Source organism: Lepus europaeus, chromosome 13 (genome assembly GCF_033115175.1).
Source record: "Lepus europaeus isolate LE1 chromosome 13, mLepTim1.pri, whole genome shotgun sequence".
Taxonomy (NCBI): domain Eukaryota; kingdom Metazoa; phylum Chordata; class Mammalia; order Lagomorpha; family Leporidae; genus Lepus; species Lepus europaeus.
This window is the reverse complement of record NC_084839.1, coordinates 14,942,292-14,966,688: the sequence shown is the minus strand read 5'-3', so window position 1 is coordinate 14,966,688 and position 24,397 is coordinate 14,942,292. Positions and strand designations below refer to the sequence as shown.

General features: G+C 40.8%; 2 protein-coding genes across 4 annotated transcripts in view; one reads left to right on the top strand and one right to left on the bottom strand.

Annotated features, from left to right (window-relative positions):
* Positions 1 to 18,369, bottom strand: part of GEN1 (GEN1 Holliday junction 5' flap endonuclease) — a 39,522-nt gene extending 21,153 nt beyond the window's left edge. The window contains exons 1-5 of one of the 2 annotated variants that reach the window (XM_062208982.1): positions 18,161 to 18,369; positions 9,270 to 9,442; positions 8,405 to 8,591; positions 6,906 to 7,082; positions 466 to 576 (exon numbers count right to left, since the gene is read on the bottom strand). In XM_062208982.1, coding sequence (XP_062064966.1) covers positions 466 to 576; positions 6,906 to 7,082; positions 8,405 to 8,591; positions 9,270 to 9,430 — 636 coding nt within the window. In that variant the 5' untranslated portion in view covers positions 9,431 to 9,442; positions 18,161 to 18,369. Of the gene's footprint in view, positions 1 to 465; positions 577 to 6,905; positions 7,083 to 8,404; positions 8,592 to 9,269; positions 9,443 to 17,661; positions 18,074 to 18,160 lie in introns of those variants that run through there. The other variant, XM_062208983.1, reaches the window with a different exon arrangement.
* A 319-nt stretch (positions 18,370 to 18,688) lies between these two features.
* SMC6 (structural maintenance of chromosomes 6) overlaps positions 18,689 to 24,397 on the top strand; it is a 95,934-nt gene continuing 90,225 nt past the window's right edge. Inside the window, exons 1-2 of one of the 2 annotated variants that reach the window (XM_062208980.1) lie at positions 18,689 to 18,820; positions 21,783 to 21,894. The gene's annotated coding sequence lies outside the window, so the exon portion shown is untranslated. The remainder of the gene's footprint in view (positions 18,821 to 21,782; positions 21,895 to 24,397) is intronic. The other variant, XM_062208981.1, reaches the window with a different exon arrangement.

Here is a 24,397-nt window from a genome sequence, read left to right as displayed (position 1 = left end):
AACCAGTGCAATGCTCAGAGCCATGCAAGTATGAATGCCTTACTACAGTACTCAAGTTGCTTAGCAACAGTAATAACAACACTGAGCATGTGCACAGCTGGAAAGCTACAATGAACATGAAAACTAAATTATAGACAAAATAGTGATAGAAACTAATATTAGCATAATACAAGAAAATAATAATGCCTATATTTCCTTGAAAAGGTAGTCAAATTTGAATGTGAATCTCTTAATACAGAAAAAGATTTACTGAGATTCAAGCTGTGGTACTACATTTTTATTCTCATTTAAATATCTAGCATCACTAGTCAGCTTTTTAATGTCATCTGAAATGCTGATTGTTTTAGTGGCTGAATCGCTCATTATATGTAAAATTCTATTTTAAATTAGATTTTTACATGACCATATTCTGTTCACATTTGTCCAGCATGTGTCCAACAAGACACGATTAGGATTTTAACTCACCTTTGGGAGATAATCACAGCCAAGAAGAACTGCTAGTCCAACCAGAGCATCTCTGTCCAAACCTAACTGAACCTTGATAGATGACATTGAATAACAATCAACATGTGGGTCCTAAAGAAAAGACAGATTTAGTTTAATCTTCTCAAAGTATCAAAATAAAAGAAAAATCACAAAACATAATTTATTAAATATTTAATTTTTAAATGTTTAATTATTCTTAAAACTTTAAATAGGAAAATTACGCCAATCACCAGAATCTTCAGAGAATCTGACACTTTGGCCGGCGCCGTGGCTTAACAGGCTAATCCTCCGCCGGCACACCGGGTTCTAGTCCTGGTTGGGGCACCGGATTCTATCCCGGTTGCCTCTCTTCCAGGCCAGCTCTCTGCTATGGCCCGGGAAGGCAGTGGAGGATGGCCCAAGTGCTTGGGCCCTGCACCTGCATGGGAGACCAGGAGAAGCACCTGGCTCCTGGCTTCGGATCAGCGAGAGGCGCTGGCCGCAGCGGCCATTGGAGGGTGAACCAATGGCAAAGGAAGACCTTTCTCTCTGTCTCTCTCTCACTATCCACTCTGCCTGTCAAAAAAAAAAAAAAAAAAGAAAAAAGAAAAAGAAAAAGAATCTGACACTTCATTATATGAAAATAAAGCCAGTTTCTTTTTTATTTATTTATTTATTATTTTTATTTATTTATTTTATCTTTTATTTAATGAATATAAATTTCCAAAGTACAGCTTATGGATTACAATGACTCCCCCCACCCCCCATAACTTACGGGCCTAAAAAATAAACTATTGTAGTCACTTTCTCTTTCTGGTGCCTTTTGGTACACTACAACCTAATAAGATTAAGCACTATAAATATAAATATTGTAGAAAGTAAACATTACCTATAATTACATCACTAAAAGTTAACTACTATTGGGGCCGATGCTGTGGCGTAGTGGGTAAAGCCATATGGGCGCCAGTTTGAGTCCTGGCTACTCCTCTTCCGATCTAGCTCTCTGCTATGGCCTGGGAAAGCAGTAAAAGATAGCCCAAGTCCTTGGGCCCCTGCACCAATGTGGGAGACTTGGAAGAAGCTCCTGGCTCCTGGCTTTGGATTGGCACAGCCCCAACCATTGTGACCATCTGGGGAGTGAACCAGTGGATGGAAGACTTCTCTCTCTCATTCTCTCTCTCTGCCTTTCCTTCTCTGTGTAACTCTGACTTTCAAGTAAATAAATCAATCTTTTTTTTTTTTTTTTTTTTTGACAGGCAGTTAGACAGTGAGAGAGAGAGACAGAGAGAAAGGTCTTCCTTTTCCGTTGGTTCACCTTCCAATGGCCACTGTGGCCAGCGCACTGTGCTGATCCGAAGCCAGGAGCCAGGTGCTTCTTCTGGTCTCCCATGTGGGTGCAGGGCCCAAGCACTTGGGCCATCCTCCACTGCACTCCCTGGCCACAGCAGATAGCTGGACTGGAAGAGGAGCAACTGGGACAGAATCTGGCGCACCAACTGGGACTAGAACCCAGTGTGCCGGTGCCACAGGCAGAAGATTAGCCTAGTGAGCGGCGACGCCAGCCTAAATAAATCTTTAAAAAGAAAAATAGTTAACTACTATTAGCAGTTTGGTACTTATTTTTTCAAAAACCATTTTCTGAGACACATATACTAACATGAGTGACTTTAAAAAGTTTGTTTAAAAGTAGCATTAAAAGATAAATATATTTTGTAAAAAAATTTTTTGAAATCATGCATAGCTTTTTCATAATCACACATTTTCCATAAACTTTTTGAAGACCCATTATCCTACTTAATGATCATTTTAAGTAAATTTATGTAAAAACACCATGTTGCAACATACCTCTCTACTTACATCTGGATACCTTTTATGTCATTAATATCTACCTTTTTAAATGACTACTTAGTTTTTCATATGGATTCTGTGCCAGTATTCTCAATGGGGATGCTACTGGTATTCTAGAAGAGGATAGCAAGACTGGTGGCTCAGTTGGCTCCAGTTCACTCAATGTATAAGCAGGGTCTCCCTTGTCCAACTCTAAATGGTAATAACCCAAATGCTCCCAGGAAAAACCTCCTTGGTTGGAAACCATGGTGGATAACCAATGAACATTTGGGTCACTTGCTGGATTTTTGGAACTATTAATGACACCAGAAGGAACATCCTTCTATATTTCCTCATCCCCAACCCCTAGAAACCTTTTATTTAAAGAATACAAACTTCATTCATTTCATAAATATAAAATTGGGAACATAGTGATTCTTCCCACCCATTTCTCCTTTTCTTTTCTTTTTCTTTCTTTTTTTTTTTTTTTTTTTTGACAGGCAGAGTGCACAGTGAGAGAGGGAGACAGAGAGAAACCCATTTCTCCTTCCCACCCACACTCCACCCCTCTTTCAACTATTGCTCCTATTCCAACTTATTTTTTACTAATATTTATTTTCAATTAACTTTATACACATATGATTACAGTTCAACAAATTGTATGGGAAAAAAAAAAAACTGTTCCTCAACAGTTGAGACAAGGGTTGTTCAAAGTAATTGCATCTTGAACTGTTAATTTCACTGCTATAGATTACTTTTTAAATGCTCTACTAGTTGTCACAGGTCAGTGAGAATATATGGTACTAGTCCTTTTGGGATTCACTTATTTCACTAACTATGTTCTCTATTTTGTTGTAAATGACAGGATTTCATTTTTTTCTGCTTTGTAGTATTCCATGGTGTATATATCTCATAATTTCTTTATCCAGTCTTCAGTTGACAGGCATTTGGGTTGATTCCATATTTTAGCTATTGTGACTTGAGCTGCAATAAACATGGGAGTACAGATAACTCTTTAATATGCTGATTTCATTTCCCTTGGATAAATTCCCAGGCTGGGTCACACAGTAGGTCTGCATTCAGATTCCTGAGGTATCCCTGTACAGTCTTCCATAGTGGCTGTACCAATTTACATTCCCACCAACAGTGGATTAGAGTACCTCTTCCCCACATCTTCGCCAGCACTTGTTTGCTCATTTCTACATGAAAGCCATTCTAACAGGGGTGAAGTGAGAAACCTCATAGTAGTATTTTATTATTATATTTTTTTTAGGATTTTACTTATTTATTTGAGAGGCAGAGTTATAGACACAGAGAGGGAGAGACAGAGAGATCTGCCATTCACTGATTCACTTCCTAAATGGCCAAATGGTCGGAGATAAACTGATCTGAAGACAGGAGCCAAGAGCTTCTTGCACGTCTCTCACTACGGTGCAGAGGCCTAAGAGGTTGGGCCATCTTCCACTGCTTTCCCAGACCATAAGCAGAGAGCTGGATTGGAAGAGGAGCAGCTAGGACATAAACTGAGATGCAGGTGCAAAGGCAGAGGCTTAACCTACTGTGCTACAGCGCTGCCCCCCTCATTGTGGTTTTGATTTGCATTTTCCTGATGGCTAGTGTTTCTGAGCATTTTTTGATGTGTCTGTTGGCCATTTGGATTTCCTCTTTTGAAAATGCCTGTTCAAGTCCTTTGCCCACTGGGGTTTTTTTGTTCTTGTTGAGTTTCTTGATCTCTTTATACATTCTGGTTATTAATCCTTTATCAGTTGCATAGTTTGTAAATAACTTCTCAAATTTTGTTGGTTGCCTCTTCACTTTGGTGAGCGTTTCTTTTCTGGCATTTCTATTTGCAGTGCAGAAGCTTCTCAACTGGATGCAATCCCATTTATGAACATTGGTTTTGATTACCTGTGCCTCTGGGATGTTTCCCAAGAACACCTTGCATATGCCAACGTCTTGCAGGGTTTCTCCAATGTTCTCTAAGAATTTGATGGTATCAGGTGGTAGAGTTAGGTCTTTGATCCATTTTCAGTGGATTTTTGTGTAAAGTGTAAGGTGGGGTCTTGCTTCACACTTCTGCATGCAGAGACTGGAGATCTAGTTTTCTCAGCACCATTTGCTGAAGAGACTGTCCTTTTCCCAGGGATTGATTTTAGTTCCTTTGTCAAAGATAAGTTGGTTGTAGATGCATGGTTGATTTCTGGCATTTCTATTCTGTTCCACTGTTTTTGTACCAGTACCAGGCTGCTTTGATTATAACTTCCCTGTAGTATGTCTTGAAATCTGGTTTTCATTCATTTCCAGAAATTTTTAGATTTCTTCAATGATCCACTGTTCATTCAGCAGCATAGTGTTCAGTCTCCATGTGTTTGCAGATATTCTAGAGATTCTTGAGTTGTTGATTTCCAGCTTCATTCCATTGTGGTCAAAGATGCATGGTATGATTTTGAGTGTTTTGAATTTGCTGAGATTTGCTTTATGATCTAGCATGTGGTCTATCCAAGAGAAAGTTCCATGCACTGAGTACAATGTGTATTCTGCAACAAGATGCAGAATTGCTACATTTTCTGTCTGGTTAATCTGTCCATTGCTGAAAGTGGAGTATTGATGTCCCCCATTATTACTGTTTTGAAGTCTATGTCTCCCTGTAGATACATTAACATTTCTTTTAAATAGCCAGATGCCCTGTAATTAGGTACATATACATTTATTACAGTCACATCTTTCTGTTAAATTTATCCCTTAATTATTACATAGTGCCCTTCTTTGTCTTTTAACAGTTTTTGTGTTAAAGGTTATTTTGTCTGATATTAGGATGGCCAATTATTTTTCTAATTTCTTCTTTTTTTGGTCTGACTATAAAATTTCCAGAGATTTGTCTTCTAACTTTGATATTCTTTCCTCTGCCTCATTGAGTCTGTCCTTAAAGCTTTCCACTATATTATTTATTTGTTCTATTGAATTCATTTCCAATATTTCATTTTGACTTTGCTTTAAAATTTGAATTTTGTGGGAAAAAATTTCATTTATGTCATGTACAGATTTCTTTAGTTCATGAATTTGCTTCTGATTATTTCTAAGTAATCCTAAGATCAATTTTTTGAGTTCCATTTCTGGTGTATCCTCAATTTCTTCATCTTCAGATTCTAGTACTGAAACTGTATTCTTTTGGGTGCGTCATTTGTCTCCCTTATTCTTGTTTCTTGAATTGTTGCATTTATTATTAGGCATTTGTGGTGATACTTGCTTCCCCCCCCCCCCCCCCCGCCCACGTGATGGCTATTATCTTTGGACTATGTCTCTGCGGCTTAGTGGAGTGTCTGCTCTTTCAGTGAATACCCAACACATGTGCTGAGTCAGTCATGGAGTTCTTTCAGTGCTCCAGGGTGAGGGGAGTGTCCAAGGTGATACCCAAGTTGGGTGTGGTAAATTTCTTCTTCTTTTTTTTTTTTTTTTAAATCACAGGGGTGGTTTGTTCTGCTCTGCTGGTGTATTCTCATGCTCATGTACTCTCCTCAAAGGAGACCAATACCTGAGTGCTAGCTCCAGTGGGTACAATTTTCATCTGCACTGCCACAAGAACCACACAAAAGATCCGTGAAGTCTTCAGTGTGAACAGAGATCCTGCAAGAATGACCCTCACCAGGGATTCAGGGAGCCCTGAGTATATGGAGAGGCCCACAGTGACTGCCCAATGTCCCAGCCATACCCTGTGCCCTCCCACACAGCCCAGTGTTTCCAGTTACAGCACACAGGCTCCCACAGTCACTAGCACCCAGCCCCTGGTTAATTCTCCTAGCCAGACTTAGACATGTCCTCTTGGCTGGTTGCTAGGCACGCAGACATGAGCTGTTACATATGCCCAAAATGGTGCCCAAAATGATGCCTGCCCTCTCTTGGCTGGTTACAGGATACTGGTACACGGTAGTTGAGGAAGAGAAAAACATGCCCCTTGCTAAGCCCCTGCTTTTTCCTCTAGGTTGGCAGGTACACTGTCCCCTACAGGGCTCCAAGCCAGGCCCACATTAGGTTCTTCCTGCAGCTTTAGCACCAGTGACAGGCTGCTGCAGTCTGATCTCACCTCACTTCAGAGCTGGTGCTGAGGCTCTCAGCTGCTGAGGTCCCAAGATGTGTGCATCCACTCCCTTCACAGTCAGTGTTCCCCAAGTTTGCATGGAGTTTCCTCTGCTGTTTTCTCCCTAACCCTCCCCTGAAATTGCACTCTGTCCACTATCTTTAACTATTCTCCCCTACAATAGAGCAGTAAGCTCCCTTTCTATCCTCCATCTTCTCTGGGAACACATCCTTATGTATTTCTACTTGCACATTTGGAGATGTTTTTGAGGATGAAATACTAAAACCTAGAATTCTGGGTCAAATCTATTTTAAGTACAATCCTGTGATATATTATTGAAACTGATTTAGAATTAAACCATATGAAACAAGTTAAGCCCTTTGGAGAGAAATCCACATTTTAAAGGAGCAAACTATGTGGCAATGGTATTTTCAATAAACAGTAAATATTTGGCAACTGCTATATCCAGGTATTTAAAATATTTTTACATGCATTATTTCATTTAATGAGTCCTTTTAAAAGAGAAAGAAAAAGCTACCTTCACATTCATTGTGAAATTTCTGTAAACAGTCTGGGCCCCATAAAGAAAAGCATCTCCATCATTGGTGAGGCAGCCATCTACATAACCTTCGGCATTGAGGTAGGCACACATGGCTTCAGCTTCCCCAGCGGCTTGAACCCAGGGTATTCCTAAGCAGTCCAGCAAGTCCAGGCACTGAAAACAAGTAGGTGCAAGAAATTACAAATTTTTGTAACTGTTAATTTCTTCAGTTGTTTAACTTAGCTGTATATTACAAATAGTAGCTAGTTAGGGGTTTTAAAATTATTATATTTAAGAAACTATGAACACTAAATACCTGATGGTATTAAAGATTTAATGCAAAACTTTTAGAAATAATAATAATATTGTGGATATGTCTTTTCTTGTTTGTCATCTTTTAGAGAAAGGTACTAAAATATTCAATGTGATACAATTTTATGGCTGTGGGAGAGGGGAGTGATGGGGCAAAGATAACACAAGATGGGTCAAGAGAATGACGTTTTCCAGATTCATCCATTTTGTTGCAAATGACTGGATTTCATTTTTTTTTTTAACATTGATTCACCTTTTTTCAATTTTATCACACCTCTAAAAAGTATTAATATCCTCCTTTTAGAGATAAGAAATGAGGCAGAGATAGGTTAAAAATCTTGCCCAACGTCTTGGCTTCTAGTTGTCAATACCAGGACTTGGACACTTAGAAATTCAGGTTAGTTTTACTCTAAAACACAACCTTTTCCTTCTATCTAGATTGGGTTTCTATTCATAGTAAGGTTAGAGATTATTAAAGATGGTGGCTGGCACTGTGGTGTAGTAAGTTAAGCCACCGCCTGCAGTGCCGGTATCCCATATAGGCAGCAATTTGAATACTGGCTGTCCCAGTTCTGATCCACCTCTCTGCTGATGGCATGCGAAAGCAGTGGAAGATGGTCCAAGTGCTTGGGCTCCTGTACCCAAGTGGGAGACCTGGAAGAGTTTCCTGGCGTTGGCCTAGCTCCAGCTGTTGTGGCCATTTGGGGAGTAAACTAGCAGATGGAAGATTTCTTTCTCTGTCTCTAACTCTGCCTCTCAAATAAAGACAAATTTAAAAAATTATTAAAGATGACAGGAATGGGTATTTGGTGCAATGGTTAAGATACAGCCCAGATACCTGTATCCTTTATCAGTGCCTCGTTGAGTCCTAGCTGCGCTTCTGATCCAGCATCCTGCTAATGTACACCCTGGGAAACAGCAGGTGATGACTCAAATTTCCTGGTTCCCTGCCACCCATGTGGGAGACCCAGATTAAGTTCCTGGCTCATGACTTTGGTCTGGCTCAGCCCCAGCAGTTGTGGGCATTTAGGGACTGAACCAGTAGATGTAAGCTCTGTTTCTCTCTGTCTCTCTCCCTTTCAAATAAAAATAAGTTTTAAATTATTTTTTAAAAGATGACATATTTTAGTAGAGTAAAATATATTCTTGAAATCTGAATTATTGAATTAAATATGAAGGCTCACCTCTCTTAAAACCAATTTAAAGTGTGATCTCCCTGTTTGCTGAGACAATGTTTTTCCAGAAGACCCATAACGAATTTGATTCCTCTTGCTTATGACATCAGCTTTCAGCTTTGGTGGTTCCCCTTCCATAACAAACACTAATTTGACATCCATTTGCATTAAATATGAGATACGAAAAAACAGGTTTCTGAAATGTATAAATCAGTATTAATATAATCATCATACATTTACTGTAAGTCAAAATAGATATAAAGGCAAGAACAATAGTGTGGTATCAAAAGCATTACATGCAATAACGTTTTATTTACTAAGTTAACATTTTGCTCAGTGGGAAACCACTGAATGTTCTTTTGCAAGGGAGACTTAACTGTCATCCTAACTGCTATGTGGAAAATAGCCTGGAAGAGGCGGCCCAGAGAAGGGGAAGGGAAATTTGTGAAGATGTCAGTTCAGCAGCCCCAGTGAAGGACCAGTGTGGTGCAGACTGAAGTGCTGTCTCTGACAGTGAGCAGAGTTTGTGAACACAAAGGACAGTGTAGAAGTGGAACTGGCAAGACTTACTGATGGAGTGGCTGTAGGGGAGGGACAACATAAGGAGACAATGGCTCCCAATTTCTGGCTATTAATAACTGAAGCATCCTAGCTGGTATGTTATTTAGGACAATGAAGAGGGTAAAAGATGCAAACCTGTGAGTTATCAGTATATAAGGGGGCAGATCTGGACACATTATACATACCTTAAAATCTCAAAATGCAAAAGGACAACAAGAAAAAGAAATCAAGTAGAAACAAGACTAAGACCACAAGTGTGCTTACACAATTACACATCTATAGCCTAAGACCTTTTATTACATATTTACTATACCTGAGATGTGGCTTCATGACGGTTCCAATCATTTTTTTGACTGTTTGTGCTTCACACACCCAGAGACTCAGATCAACAGCAATGGTTTTCCCACCAAGATTCTGCAAGTGGATGTGTTGCTTCACAGGCTCCAGAATTTGCCACAAGTCATTCACTCCCATTCTGCTGATAATCTGTTATTTGAAACATAACTTAATTTTTTTAAAACAAGAATTATTTATTTGAAAGGCAGAGCTACAGAGAGGCAGAAGCAGAGAGAGAGAGGTCTTCCATCTGCTGGTTCACTCCTCAGATGGCTGCAATCGCCAGAGCCAGGCCAATCTGAAGCCAGGAGCCAAGAGCTTCTTTCAGGTCTCCCATGCGAGAGCAAGGGCCCAAAGATTTTGGCCATCTTCTACTGCTTTCCTAGGCCATAGGAAAGACAGCTGGATGGGAAGTGGAGTATCCGGGACTTGAACAGCACCCATGTGGGATGCTAGCACTGCAGGCTTTACCTGCTTTGTCACAGTACCGGCCCCTAAAACATAACTTTATAAAACGTTGTTCAAAGCTCTTGGGTACCAGTCCTCTATCATAATCAGGGAAACAAACAAACAAACAAAACCAAAACCAAAAAACCAAGAGCAAGATAATAACTAAAAAAAAAAAACTGAAAGAAACACGAAAGGGTTAATGAAGAAAAATGGATGGAAAAGTGGGGATAAAACAAGGGATAAGAAAACAGAAAGAGCATTAGATTTTCATGTTCATTTTGAGAAAATAAAAGGAAAATTTAAAGAAAAGATGTTTTGGCCGGTGCCGCAGCTCACTAGGCTAATCCTCAGTGCCGGTATTTGGGGTTCTAGTCCCGGTTGCTTCCTCTTCCAGTCCAGCTCTCTGCTGTGGCCTGGGAAGGCAGTGGAGGATGGCCCAAGTGCTTGGGCCCTGCACCCGCATGGGGGACCAGGAGGAACTACCTGGCTCCTGGCTTCGGATTGGCGCAGCACGCCGGCCATAGCGGCCATTTTGGGGGTGAACCTGTCTCTGTCTCTCTCACTAACTGCCTGTCCAAAAAAAACAAAAAAAGATGTTTTAAGTCATCTACAGTTATACCACCCAAATAAAACTAATGTTAAATGTTTTTCTATGTACAGTGTGTGATATTTTAAAACCAAAACTTAAGTTCTGCTATTGTTACCTGCTTTAGTATTTTCCTCCTTTGTAATTGTTTGATAATGACAGAGGTAGAGTTTGTAATGAAAATTGAGTCTGACTATACAAATACAATCCAGATCATCATCTTCTCAACAGTTGAGCTTTGTTCATTCCAAAAACACAAAGCAGGAGACAGAAATAAATTAAGTCAAAGGCTCTTCTGTATGCAGAAACCTGGTGAATATAACTGCTGTACTGTCTGTTCCTTTAAACAGCCATCCTAAAAGTAATTTTTTTTTTTTCAAATTGCATGTGGGTGTAAAGAATAAATGCTAGAAGTTGTATTGTCATTTTCTTTATATTTTTCTGAATCTCAAGTTGACAATGTGGCCAGTGCCACTGTATTATGTGGTGTACTCATTTTTATTAAGAATGCACAGCTATCTGTGGATATGTCATTTTACAAAGAAAAATATACAGATTTATAAATACAAAGAAACATTTGATAGCTAATAGGATTACCAGTGCTAACCTTATTTTACATCAAGAGGCTCCATTTTTCGAGTACAGCATTGTGGTATAGATTTAGACTGAATATGAAAAGTTGTGCTTAACGCTGGAAAAACAATATGTGCATATAGTCTCTAAGGCATTATTATGAAGGGACTTTTAAAATATTAACCACAGAACACATAAAACTCAAGTTTGTACATGAAGTTGTTGACAGTTTTTTTCCTTTCATGTGTGACTCACACTGGATATTAGAATACATTGCTATTGAAGGAAACAATTCAATTCCTCTCTCTGGAAGAACACTATCATAACATCTTACTTCATTTAAATATGACTTTGAGGCAAGTAGTCAAAATTTTAAAAGTAGATAACTTCCAACTGATCAATACCTCTTCCAGTGGTTTATTTTACGATAAGCTCTTAGATGTATACAATATATCTATATACAATATACATCCTGGAAAGAACCAAGCATTTTCAACAGAGGACTAAGCAGATGATGGTATGTTCAGACAATAGACTGGATAATACAGCAAATAAAAAATGAGATCGATCTATGCATACTGATAAAAGTCTCCAAGTTTTCAAATGAACACAGGTACAAAATACCTGGGATAACTTCAACTCAGGCACGGCAAGAATTATTCTCCAAACCAGATATCTATGTGTTGTTTCCTTTATTAAATAATCATATGTATATATTATTTTTGAAATTAAAAAAAGTTTCAAAAAATGTGGCCCTTCGCTGTTGTGGCATGGCAGTTTAAGCCACCGACAGTACCTCCTATGGGCACCAACTCCCTACTAATGGCCTGAGAAAGCAGTGGAAGATGGCCCAAGTATTTTGGTCCCTACCCCCACATGGGAGATCTGGATGAAACTCTGGGCTCCTGATTGGACCAGCTCCGGCAGCTGCAATCATCTAGGGAATAAACCAGTGATGGAAGCCCTCTCTCTGTCTCTACCTCTCTCTGAAACACTAACATTCAAATAAATATTTTTAAAGATTTATTCATTTACTTTAAAGTCAGAGTTACACAGAGACAAGGTGAGGCAGAGAGAGAGGTCTTCCATCACTGGTTCACTCCCCAGTTGGCTGCGGCAGCCGGAGATTCACTGATCTAAAGCCAGAAGCCTGGAGCTTCTTCTGGGTCTCCCAGGTGGGTGCAGGGGCCCAAGGACTTGGGCCATCTTCTACTGCTTTCCCAAGCCATAGTAGAGAGCTGGATTGGAAGTGGAGCAGCTGGGACTTGAACTGGCGCCCGTACAGGATGCGGGCACTGCAGGCAGCGGCTTTACCTGCTATGCCACAGCACCAGCCCCAAATAAATAAATCTTTAAAAAAAACAAAAAATTAAAACTAAATGTGACCCTTATATGTAATGATTTGGGAAAATTATGAATCTTTAGATGGTTTGTTTCTAAAGATTTAGAAGTGACCAAATATGTATACAATTCATGGGTCAAATTAGAAAGCAGTCTTTGGCAAATTTCCAAATACTTGGATATTAAATGAGACTTCAGTACAGCTTTTTGAGGGGAGAATGATTCACATTTTCTAGTTTCCTTAAGATGGCCTAGGAATTAGCCCTGGGGACTTGGGCAAGGTGCATTTTCTATGGCTCTCCCAGCTATAAGGTTCAATCTTTCTATCATGTCCTGAGTGATTCATTATATAAGGTGACGACACATATAAAACTGAATAGTAATCAAGATTGCCACTTCTTTTTGTGTCTGATGGCATACACACATATATGACTGTGATGTAAACTGTATTCCCTCTGAGGGTCCTGGTAAAGAAAAATCAGAGACACATCACTGAAACTTGTTGTAATCCTGTACTAAGTTGTTTCATTCCGGGACATTAATGGAATATGATTCACTGGGAGTAGCTACACATGCCTGGAAAAAAAAATAGAACTGGTTCTATCATATCTTGAGTATCTCCTATCTGAAATGCATGAAACAAGAAGTATTTTGGATTTCAGATTCTGGAATATTTACATATATATATGAGATACAAGGGTACTTCAAAAAGATATTGAAAAAAAATTATATGAAAAGATAAGTTTGGGGTGAGTGCTTGACACAGCAGTTAAGAAGGCCAGTGGCACACCTGCATCCCAGATCAGAGTGCCTGCATTTAAGTCCTGGCTCTGCTCTGGATTACAGCTTCCTGCTAATGCAGACTCTCCTAAAATTTGTCTAGAGCAAAAATCTTATTAGGAACATGAGTAATGAGGAGTTTTGAGAAAATAGAACAGAAAGAGCATGCAGCTGCTTGTTCCCACAAATCCCCCCTTTCCTTGCACAGGAGTGTATGATGTATGATGAGAATGGCACGTGCCTAGTTAACATTACGGAAGGTGGACTGACGTACAAACACTGCCATTCTTACAAAGGTTAGGATGTTATGCCTCTGCTTGGAAATGTAGAAAAAAGGAACAAGGAACTCTTACATTGGACAACAGAATAGGTTTTATAAAAACACAGCTGTTGGGGGTGTGATTTACCTTTAGAAAAATAGGATATAATAATTAGAACTTTCTCTATACAGTTTTAACCTTTTAAAATCAACCGATCAACCTATACAACTTTAGACTTTTTGTCTAGCACCTTTAGATAAATTAAGCAAGTTTCATATAGCTGAAAAATCCACTATGAATAGAGAAAAGATTAATGGGAAGGTTACGATGAAGCCATGAAAGGAAAATGAAACAAAACAAGATTAAAAGACGATCACTTGTGATGTGTTCTTTCTCAGAAAGAATAGAGGCTTAGGAGGAAGAAGGCTTAATGAAAAGTATTTGTAAAAACACTATAAAATAAAGCTGAGAAGGAATGGCAGAATGATGCCTTCCCTTGCTGCCTAAACCCCATCAACTCATCTCCTTTCTTCGCTGATGCCTCCCCTCCTTCGGGACCCTCTGGACCTGCCGAGGCTGGACTGTGGTGGTAACAAGTGATGGCTCAATTAGGAGGGACCTTGTCACCTGCATGAAAGACCTAGAATGAGTTCCCAGCCCCAGGCTTCGACCTGGCCCAGACCAACTATTGTGAGCATTTGGGGAGTGAAGCAGTGGACAGAAAGCAGCTCATTCTCAAATAAAATTTTTTAAAAGGTAAGCTTATTCTGGTGCAAAAATAATTTTTGAAAGCCATGCATACATTTTTTATTAATATGCCCTTCCGTGTAAACCCCTTATAACTAGGAGGTTGGAACCCAAGTCTTAGACACAAAATTAACTATATATACTTTATATACATAGTCTAGAAGTAATTTTATACAACATTTTAAAATAATTTTATGCATGAAATAAAGTTTCAAAGTATGGAAATTTTCAATATGTGGTGTCATGTCAGTGCTCAAAGTTTTGGATTTAGGATCATTTTGGATTTCCGGATTGGGAGTGCTCAACCTGTAATATATTATGTCTCTCACAATTAGGATCCGTTGGCAATATAAAGGCTTATCACAGTTCCCATAAATAATATCTGTCATATAACATTATCACACTTAATTTCTCATGTCACTTTAATTTCTTTTGCCATAAATAAGCCTGATTTAAGGAATGAGTAACCAGCTATATTACAAAATAACTGGCAATGGTAATTGAAAGATATCTGCAGTGTCTACCTAGGATATTTACTTTGGCTATACTTCAAAAAGGTGAGTAAAGATCACACAGTTATCATAATGGCTAAACACAACTGGTACGAATAACATAGACAAAAAATAAAGTACAGCCCTCAGTCCTTACCATCTCTGTGCTAAAAGTCTTCTCCATTTTTCCTCAGCTAAGTGAAAATGGTTACCACACTAACCTATCTCAAAGCCTATTAAACTGCTTTGGTACTTAACCTACAATCTCTGTATATCTACTGAAATGGATTTGAAAAGGGCTGTTAAATTCTTTTCACAGGCATAAAGAATTACTACTGTGCAATATGCTTCATTCTGTACTTTTCTCTCTGAATTACACGACATAGGGGGTAATTTTCATAGGTGCTATCCTCTTTAGATACTGTAGAGTCTTTTTATCCTTAGTAATTTATTAATGAATTTGTTAGATCTTTAATTACTACAAAACTATTCCTACAGTCTAAAAAATATGGATTAAAATTATGCTAAGCAACAATATTGAAGGAATTGGGTATAGGCCTGGGAATCAGAACTTTTCTTCACTCTCGTGTCTTCTAATATTCTTTATCCCACATCATCTGATATGTCTCCTGAGGTCTCAACTAGAATATCTAACTGCCTACTTGTTATCTGCCAATTAACACATAATATGCTAACTCTGATTCTACCACCTCTCCTCAAAACTGTTTCTCCTCGTCATCTTTCCCAAATATGTATGCACTCAGCCAGAAACCTAGCAGTCATTCTTGATTTTCATCTTTCTTTTGCTCCCAATAAACTTGTCAGCAAGACCTCTGTCTCCATGATACATCCTAAATCCCGGTGTCTAATGATACTTCCCTGATGTGGCCTATAGGATACTGCGGCTGACTCCTCACTGGCCTTCCTGCTTTCACTTTTCAGAATCCTCCCCGGCCACACAGAAGCCAGAGGGATGTTGTTTGACAGCTCAGACATTAAAACCATCATCTTTTTGTTTATGGGTAGTGAATTTCCTTGCTAGTGACACAACTTATTTAAGTCACAAGTTTCTACATTTATAGTAGCTATCTTATAAACAGTTGTAAAATGTAAAATTTGTTTATGCAAAATTATGTGTTCTAAATATATTCTTTTAAATTATTAATCTAGGATTATCCTTAGTACAGTCACAATCTAAGCTTAAATATACATGTTCTTTAAGAAGAAGATTCATAAAAGTAGAGTATTAAAAGACTACTTAAATAATTTTGTAAGGGAAAATAACATGAAATGTATATTGTATTAAAAGAACACCATAGTTAGTTTTAAGAGAGCAGCTAATCTCAAATCTCTGTTTCCATCATCTATTGTTTCCCTTCCTGGTCACACGTTATTGGTACTAATTATTTCCCTGAAATGGCATTAGTGGTTAAGACTATCAAAGCAGGTAAAACTCCAAAAAGGGACAGACTGCTACAGCTTTTAAGATAATGAACTATACAGAAAGACAGAACAGATGGTTCTTGTATGTGGTTATAATCAACTTAATGAGATCACTTAAAAATAGTTCAGCATTAAGTGAAATTTAAAAGCAATACACACACCAAATTTATGAAAAACTATGTATAGTTTTGTCATGTTATTTATGTTTTAATAGAGTAAAATTTGAAATTTTTTGTGGTGTGGAATTGGGTGAGTCTATTGTCCTTTGTAATTTTATTTATATTAATTTACTCAGGCAATCAATATATATGACATGTTCACAATTTTTAGTTGTGGTAAAAGAATAGTATGTCAATCAAAAAACTTAAGACAACACATAGCAAATAACTTTATGGTTTACAAGTAGCTTCAATTTATTTAGTTTACTGAAAAAAAGCACAGGACTTGTGAAAGACAGCCTAGGATTTGGTATTAGATATATTACTGGTTAGGTATACGACCTTGGAAAGACATTTAACCTTTCTATAAGATGAGAGGAATTAAATAAAGGTAAACACAAGATTATAATACCTTTTGAATCTATGACCAATTTTGGTAATTTGGAAGAAATTACTGCTTGGAAGGAAGAACATAAACTTCTAGCTGGAATAAAGGGCTTACGAGTCCACTTCAAGTTAAAACAAAAACAAATCCTTTGATGTAACCATATGGTGCCCATAAATCAATTTATGCTTCTAAAACTTCCTTAAAGGCTAATAAGCTTTTATTGGTTAATTATAAAACTGAATGAGGTGAGAAAAACACAGACCCTTGCTAATTCCACTAATGAATCAAATTTAAAGAACATAAAAAGAGAGCACTGACTTATGCAAAAATACATTTTATTAAAGCAACAGCTTTCCATCCTATTTCAGCTTCAAATAAATACTTTCGAAAAATTCTTTAACAATAAAGTGAGAAATATTTAAATTTCCCAATTCCCGCTTAGATGACTATATTTTCATATAGATTGGTAAATGGTGTAAACTTTCAATCAGTGTGAAGTGTTACCGAACGGAATTCACCACCTAACTTCACTGCCGAATGCTATTTTTTAGATTTTTTTGTTTTATTTTCACATGACTTTAAGCTTTGAGGTTTAATATAACCCTGGCTTACCTTGTCAAAAAATATTAAACACATAGAATTTACCAGGAATGCTTTTAGGTGCTGGACGAGAAAAAAAAAAAAAAAGAAAAGAAAAAGAAATCAGGTCCTGATTTGGGGAACTTAGTGGTAAGCCCGGAGATTAAAAAGGGCATTATACCAACGTCACCAGTGCAGACTCGGAGGTCAGGAGAGAAGCCACCTGAGATTCAGAGAGGAGGCGCCCTGCCCAGTCTCTGGATTACGGGAGGCTTCCTGTAGGAAGCGGTTTCTCAGCCAGGACCCGCAATGGTGACCGGCCGTGGGCTGGGGGCTCTGTGGGCCCCTCCGCTGTAGACAGTGTGTCCTCCTACACAAGCAGGCCGCCGGCTGCGACCCCACTGTGGCCTCCTGCGCGCCACGTGTGACCTGCCGGTTTTAAACCACATTTCAAGTTAGCTGCAACGTTCCACCCAGAGCCAGCAGAGGAGGGGGCCGAGTCCCCACGGGCCCCAAGCCAATCGGCACACCGAGTGTGAATCCGGCCCCCGCACTGGGCACCCCGAGACTGACCCAAGGACAGGACAGCGACGCCTGCAGCAGCCGGGGCACGTCCTGCCAGCCAGCGACTCCTTGGGGCTCTGCACCTGGTCTCCGCTGGACCAGCCGCTCTTCTGTCGCTTGCCGATCAAATAGAGAGTGTCCGCTTGCTCGCACATCGTTTCTCGGTTTTCTATTTCTATGAAGAACCCACGAAACGCGCGAAGGCAACCGCGCTCCCCTCCACAGCCGGTAACACACTTGAGACTCCGACGGGGTCAGACAAGGCGTGGACCGACAGCTAGTCGAAGGGGAACCTGGGTGGGGGAGGTTTTATTCCTGGAGGCCCGAGGCTCCAGGACCGCGAGCCGGGCAGCCGCAGGGCCCGCGGCCGGGTCAGATTTTCGACCTCACTCAGAGGCCGCAGCCTGAGGCGTCTCCGGGGCCCGGGCGTCACCCCGGAACCCAGAGCTTGCCCCTACCTCGTATTTCCCCAGGAACCAATTTACGTAAGCACCGCCGCGGGACTTACCCGGACAGCGACGTCTCCTCGGTTTAGGGAGCAGCCCCTTCTTTATTTACCAGCTTGGGCCTGAATCCTCACTACTGCTGCCGCCAAGTTTCTGAATTTTCTCAAACAAAAAGTCCCTCGTGCCTTTCCCCAGGCAAAGCCCAGGAACCGCCCGGACACAATTCGAATCGCGCGCCCTCGCCAGGAGGCCCCGCCTCTTCCGGGAAGTAACCGTTTCCGCGTCCCTCCCCGTAGCCCGGCCGGGCCAGTGACGCATGCGCGGACCTGTTGCCGGGGACGCGCAGCTCTCTTTCCTTTCACTTAAGCGGATCACCCGCCTCCCTGGCGCTCGGCCGCCGTCGCGCAGCGAGTGTCTGGCAGCTTCCCTCGCCCGCCCAGGGGCAGTTCGGGGCTGTCCTCTTCGGCTCCGGTGGCGCGAATTCCCCGGACCGCGCACGCGCGGGCGGAGTCCGGGGGGGGGGGCGGGGCGCACGCGCGGACCGTCCCGCGGTGGGCGCCGGGGCGGCGGGGTTCCTGCGTTCTCCGGCGGCGATCGCGCGGCTGCCGGTGGGCCAACGGCTGCCGGCCCAGGCCCAGACGCCCCTGGGGTGGCTCAGGGCCCGGTGGCGTCGCGACAGCCCGGCCTGTTGGGTTCCTTGAGGCGATTTCGACGTGGTGGAGGTAGGGTGAGGGCGCGCGCGGCGTCGCTCTGCCTCGCTGCGGGATCCGTTGCCCCCGAGCCCACCCGGGTGGTCGCGGCCGGCGGGGTCGGCGCGGCTGCGGCGGGGTCCGGGCTGTTCCCGGGGCCCTCACGGGAGAGGCCCGGCCGGCGGCGCGGGAAACTTGGCGTCCGCGGGGCCGCCGCTTCCCCGCGGCTGTCCCCACACGGCCCCGGGCGTCGCCGAGAGCCTCGAGGAGCGGCTGCGGCGTCGGGGATTGGGCTCGCGGGCCCCACGGGTCTGAGGGTCGAGGGCTGCCTCCCAGGCAGCCTCTCAGGTTTCTCTAACGGCTGTGGGCGAACGTCACTAGGATGAGTTTTTCTTCTTTTTCTTCTTCTTTTTTTTTTTTTTTTGAGAAGTCCCACTGTGTTAACCTAGGGAGATTTAGTTGTGATCCGCGAAGGGTTTTTGACTGACGTTTGTTCTCCCTGGTTTCTCGTGGAAACGACCGGAGAGGGAGCCTAAGAATTGCGGGAAATCAAAGGACTCGGGTAGAGGCAGGGCTGCAGGGCCCAGGGGGCTAGGGTGACACGGTGATGATTCCTAGAAAGAGCACCTGCTTGGTGTAGAAATCCTGAAGACAAACGACCGAGCGCTTGCTGCTCCGTATATATTTAAAGAATAGGAGACTAAAAGCCAGCTTCCGCAATGTATATTCCAAGGGAACTTCCAGATTCCCCGACTTTTGGGTGGCTGCTTTGTAGCCCTTAAAAACATGCAGTAGCATGCGCAGGGATCTGCGCATAATTTTGGGAGGGTGTGAGTAGGCAGGGAGCGTGTTAGAACGTCTGCTTAAATCAACTATCGCATTCATACCCTGTGTGAACTATACAGTTGTAATTTTGTGTCGGAAGGCATATTCAAAATTTCTTTTCCTGAATAGCTGCACGTGCCCATAAAAGTTTGGAGACCACTAGAATATTGCTTAAAAACATGTTTTTGTTTCAGTCAGAAATGGTTGTGTAACCGCAGATTGGTACCACCTCTTAAGTTTCAGTTCTGCAAGTTGAAAACAGTGACACACTACCCAACTTACAGGATTGTTAAAGATGTAGACAGAGAGAGGGAAAGTAAAAAAATTTTTTATATAAAGGGTCTCTTCCTTTAAAAATGGTTAATTTTATTTATTATTTATTTAAAAGTCAGAGTTATGCAGAGAGGAGAGGCAGAGAAGAGAGAGAGAGGTCTTCCACCTGCAGGTTCACTTCCCAATTGGCAGTGGTGGCCAGAGCTGAGAAAATCCGAAGCCAAGAGCCAGAAGCTTTTTTAGGGTCTCGCACACACGTGCAGGGGCCCAAGCACTTGGGCCATCTTCCACTGCTTTCCCAGGATATAGCAGAGAGCTGGATCAGAAGTGGAGCAGCCGGGACTCGAACCGGCGCCCATATAGGATGCTGACACTGCGGGCGGCAGCTTTACTCGCTACACTACAGTGCCAGCCCCAAGAAAATTTTTAGTAGACCCCCCTCCCTCTCTCTTCTACGTAGAGTTAGTATAAAGCAGTTAATATTGACTTGGGCAAAAAGTAAGGACAAGTGACACATTAAAAGTTACTGATGAAAGGCAGGTTAATAGAGTGCCTCGTCTGTAGATGTTTATAGAAAAACTGTGTAACATTTGACTCATTTTGAGACCAAAGTTAGGAAAAAAATATGAAATCTATATGTGACTTACTTTTGGGAATTAGTAAATGATTCACAGCTTTACCTTAAGAGTACGCATTATAGTTGAGATATAATAAAATGCGGCAGTTCTAGAAATACAAACTGATAAATCCAACTTACTGAGGGTCATGTGTAGTTGTTTATACTAGATTAATTTTAGTATTTTTGATTCTCTGTTTACGTGAGTTACATCTTACCTTACTCAATATGATTTCATTGTCATGAAATTCAGACTACTTTTTTTTTAAATTTTTACGTATTTATTTGAAAGAGTTACAGAGAGAGAGAATGAGCGATCCAGCAAGATCCTCCATCCACTGGTTCACTCCCCAAAATGGCCACAACACTGGGGGCTGGGCCAGGTTGAAAAGCCAGGAGATTCATCAGGGTCTCCCAAGTGGATACAGGGGCCCAAGTACTTGGGCCATCCTCCACTGCTTTCCCAGGCCCATTAGGAGGGAGCTGAATTGGAAGTGGAGCAGCCGATATCTATATGGGATGCAGGCACTGCAGGTGGAGGCCTAACCTGCTGTACCACAGCACTAGTCCGCCAGACTACTTTCTGTAACTTTCTTAGCTCCACTCCCAAATCCACTTACACTGCAGAGAATAGTTCACTACCACCTGGCCTCTTTATATCTTAGGAATGCTGTGGGCGGGAAGGAGGTAGGGGGGAAGGATCACCATGTTCCCACTGCCTCTGTCTCTCTGTAAGTCTGCATTTCAAATAAATAAATACTAAAAAAAAAAAAATATAAAAACAAAAAGTTATTCTGCTACAGAATTAGATAACTTTTCCGTTTGTCACTACTGTTAGTCCTTATGTTGGTATTAATGTGAAATGTGAAATATTAAATACTTAAATAAAATTTAGAGATTGTAAATTCTCTTGAAGTTCATATGTTTCCTATATACCTATATATTGTAATGAACCTTTAATTCTGCATTTTTCTTTTTGACTTGTCCCTATTCTGATGGAGTTTTCTTCCTGGAAAAGAGAACTGATGTGTTCCTAGTTTATAATATTTTATTTTAAAAATAAGTAAATAATTTTTTAAAATTTTGTATTGAGCATTGTTGACATGGTGAAACTCTTAGAGGGACTTTTCTGCTTTTAACATATTGCAGAATATTTGAAATGTATATATATAGTAAAATGTATATATAAAATGTATATATAGATATACATATATATTATATATAATTATAAAATGTATATGTAAAACAAAATGTATATAATATGTCTCTTTATCTTACTAGAAACACTTCTACTATTTAACCTAGAACTAACTCTCAGGAAAATCCATCATCATTAAATGAGTATTTTTGAAAATCCACCATCATTGAATTACAGTGGTTCCTATTTTGAAAGGTAGGATCCTTCAGTGTTTGTTAGATGTAGGTTACCTTGGCAACCTAATAGCGAACTGCAAATTCCATACCATGCCCATTTAACAAAAAACATTGTCATCTTGTGTAGTTTCAGTGTTCATATCTTTTGTATAGCATAGCATGTCACATTCCTTATAAGACACTCACCACATTTCCCCTAGTGCATCTCCTCCCTAGTTTTACATGAAACATTGCTGTTTTCTAATGGTAAAGTACTAAAATCAGTAGCTGGTGTCTGAGTGTCTAACTAACTAACTGCAGGTTGATGTATGAGGCATTAATAAAAACTTTCTTAGGAGAATTTAATGTTGGGAAAACAAAAAATGCTCTTTGCACTTGTATAATAATCACTATTCAGTAATTGAGAGGAGGCTAGAGAATGAGTGGGAAAAAAAAAGTACTGGGGAAATAATGGTCTGGTAGTATTTCAGGGAATTTTAATTAGCAACAAGCTGAAACCAGAGTGCATTATTTTTTTATTCCTGCTATTAAATCATCTGAAAAATATGCTTGATTTGGGACATTTTGGTTTCTTGAAGAGATTCAAAATGTACTGTCAATTATTTGTTTAAAAAAAAAAAAAAGGAGCCTAATTTTATAACTGAAATTGTACTTTGGCCCCAAAATTTTGTTTAGGTTACATGTCCTTAGGGTGTCATGATAGCTTTTAAATGATATTTTATTTATTATGTTAGATTCTTCATTACTTTCAGGATAGGGTAAGGGCTGAGCTCTTTAATGTGGTTCATATCAGTTCTCAAACTTTAATGTGGTTAGGTATCATGTGATGTGTTATTACTTTGAAGATTCTGATTAACTTTATCTAGGGTAGGACTGAGATTCTGGATAGATGGCAAGTTCCCAGAAAATGGAGTTGCTGCTCAGTGACATAGACCACATTCTGAGTGTCAAGTTTTCAAGACTCTGTTGTGTGTTTCTTCCCCCATAGCCCTCACTTTATTGTTGGCTATCTGTGCTTACGGCTAACTGCACTTTATCATGGACTTCCTTCTGTAAGGGCACTTCAGAGAGTTCTTGGAAAACTGGGATTAAATGACAGTTATATTGCCGGCGCCGCGGCTCACTAGGCTAATCTTCCGCCTGTGGCGCTGGCACACCGGGTTCTAGTCCTGGTCAGGGTGCTGGATTCTGTCCCAGTTGCTCCTCTTCCAGTCCAGCTCTCTGCTGTGGCCCGGGAGTGCAGTGGAGGATGGCCCAAGTGCTTGGGCCCTGCACCCTCATGGGAGACCAGGAGAAGCACCTGGCTCCTGGCCTCGGATTGGCGCGGTGCGCTGGCCACAGTGCGCCGCGGGAGTGGCCATTAGGGGGTGAACCAATGGAAAAAGGAAGACCTTTCTCTCTGTCTTTCTCTCACTGTCCACTCTGCCTGTCCAAAAAAAAAAAAAAAAATGACAAGAGATATTCAAAATTTTTTCTTACCTACCCATGCCTGACACTCCGCTAATTGGGACGTTGAGATGCTTGCTTTCAGCTTTGTCCAGATCAGATAGATATGCAGTGTACACTTTGCTAGCATGGGTTTGGGAGGAGCCAGTTTTTTTAGTAGTGTTTGGCTGGAATAAAGGAGTATGATCGAAATTGTTTCTGCTTTTATTAGCTGCCCCCTTCCTAGCCCTTTAGTTAGAGACAGCAAGATTTCAATGGAGCCTTTTCCCCCAGTACTTGTTGGTGTTGCCTGGTTGCTGGCTTCTCCGAGTCAGCTTTTTGTAACTATGATGAAAGCAGGTCTAAAGCACTTCATCAACAAGAGTTTATTTTGACTCAAGGTTTGGAGATTCACAGTCAAAGGTTCTGCAGGCTCTTGGTTCAGCCTCTGGTGATGTCATTCTTGCAGACAGAGTCCCAAGATGGCACAGGGCATCACATTGTAGGCAACATGGAGTATATGTGTCTCTCCTCTCTGTACAACCAGCAGAATTCAGTCACAGGAATTCTACCTAACAGTTTAAGCCAATCTCTTAACCTCACAGAAGTCCTGCCTGTAAGCATCATAAGTGAATTTAGTTTGCCCTTTTAGTACCATTATCATAAGACTTTGGGGACTATGACGTCTGAGATTTCTGAGGCAAAATAAAAACTTGGTGAACTAACTATTGTATCATTGCTTGAGTCCTGGGCTTGGATGGTTTGCTTTCTTCTTGCTACCTTTCATAGTCTTTTAATGTCAGTTTTATATGCAATGTCCAGAGTCTTTAGTTTTACTTCATGAGAGGAATAGGAAAAAGTACATCTATTGCATTTTCCTGGAAACACAACTCTGATTGCTTTTTCAGCTTGTGTTTGGGAGAGAGGATTAGAAACTGAGCTCTAACCCCATGGCATATCCTTTATATCTGTCTAGTTTATAAGTTGTATGTGTAAGCATTAAACTCGTCTTATTAGAGAAAAATAAGATTAGAGAGGAAAAGAACTATTTGGAGAAAATGTTTAACACCACTATCAAACTTATTCACTGCATGAAG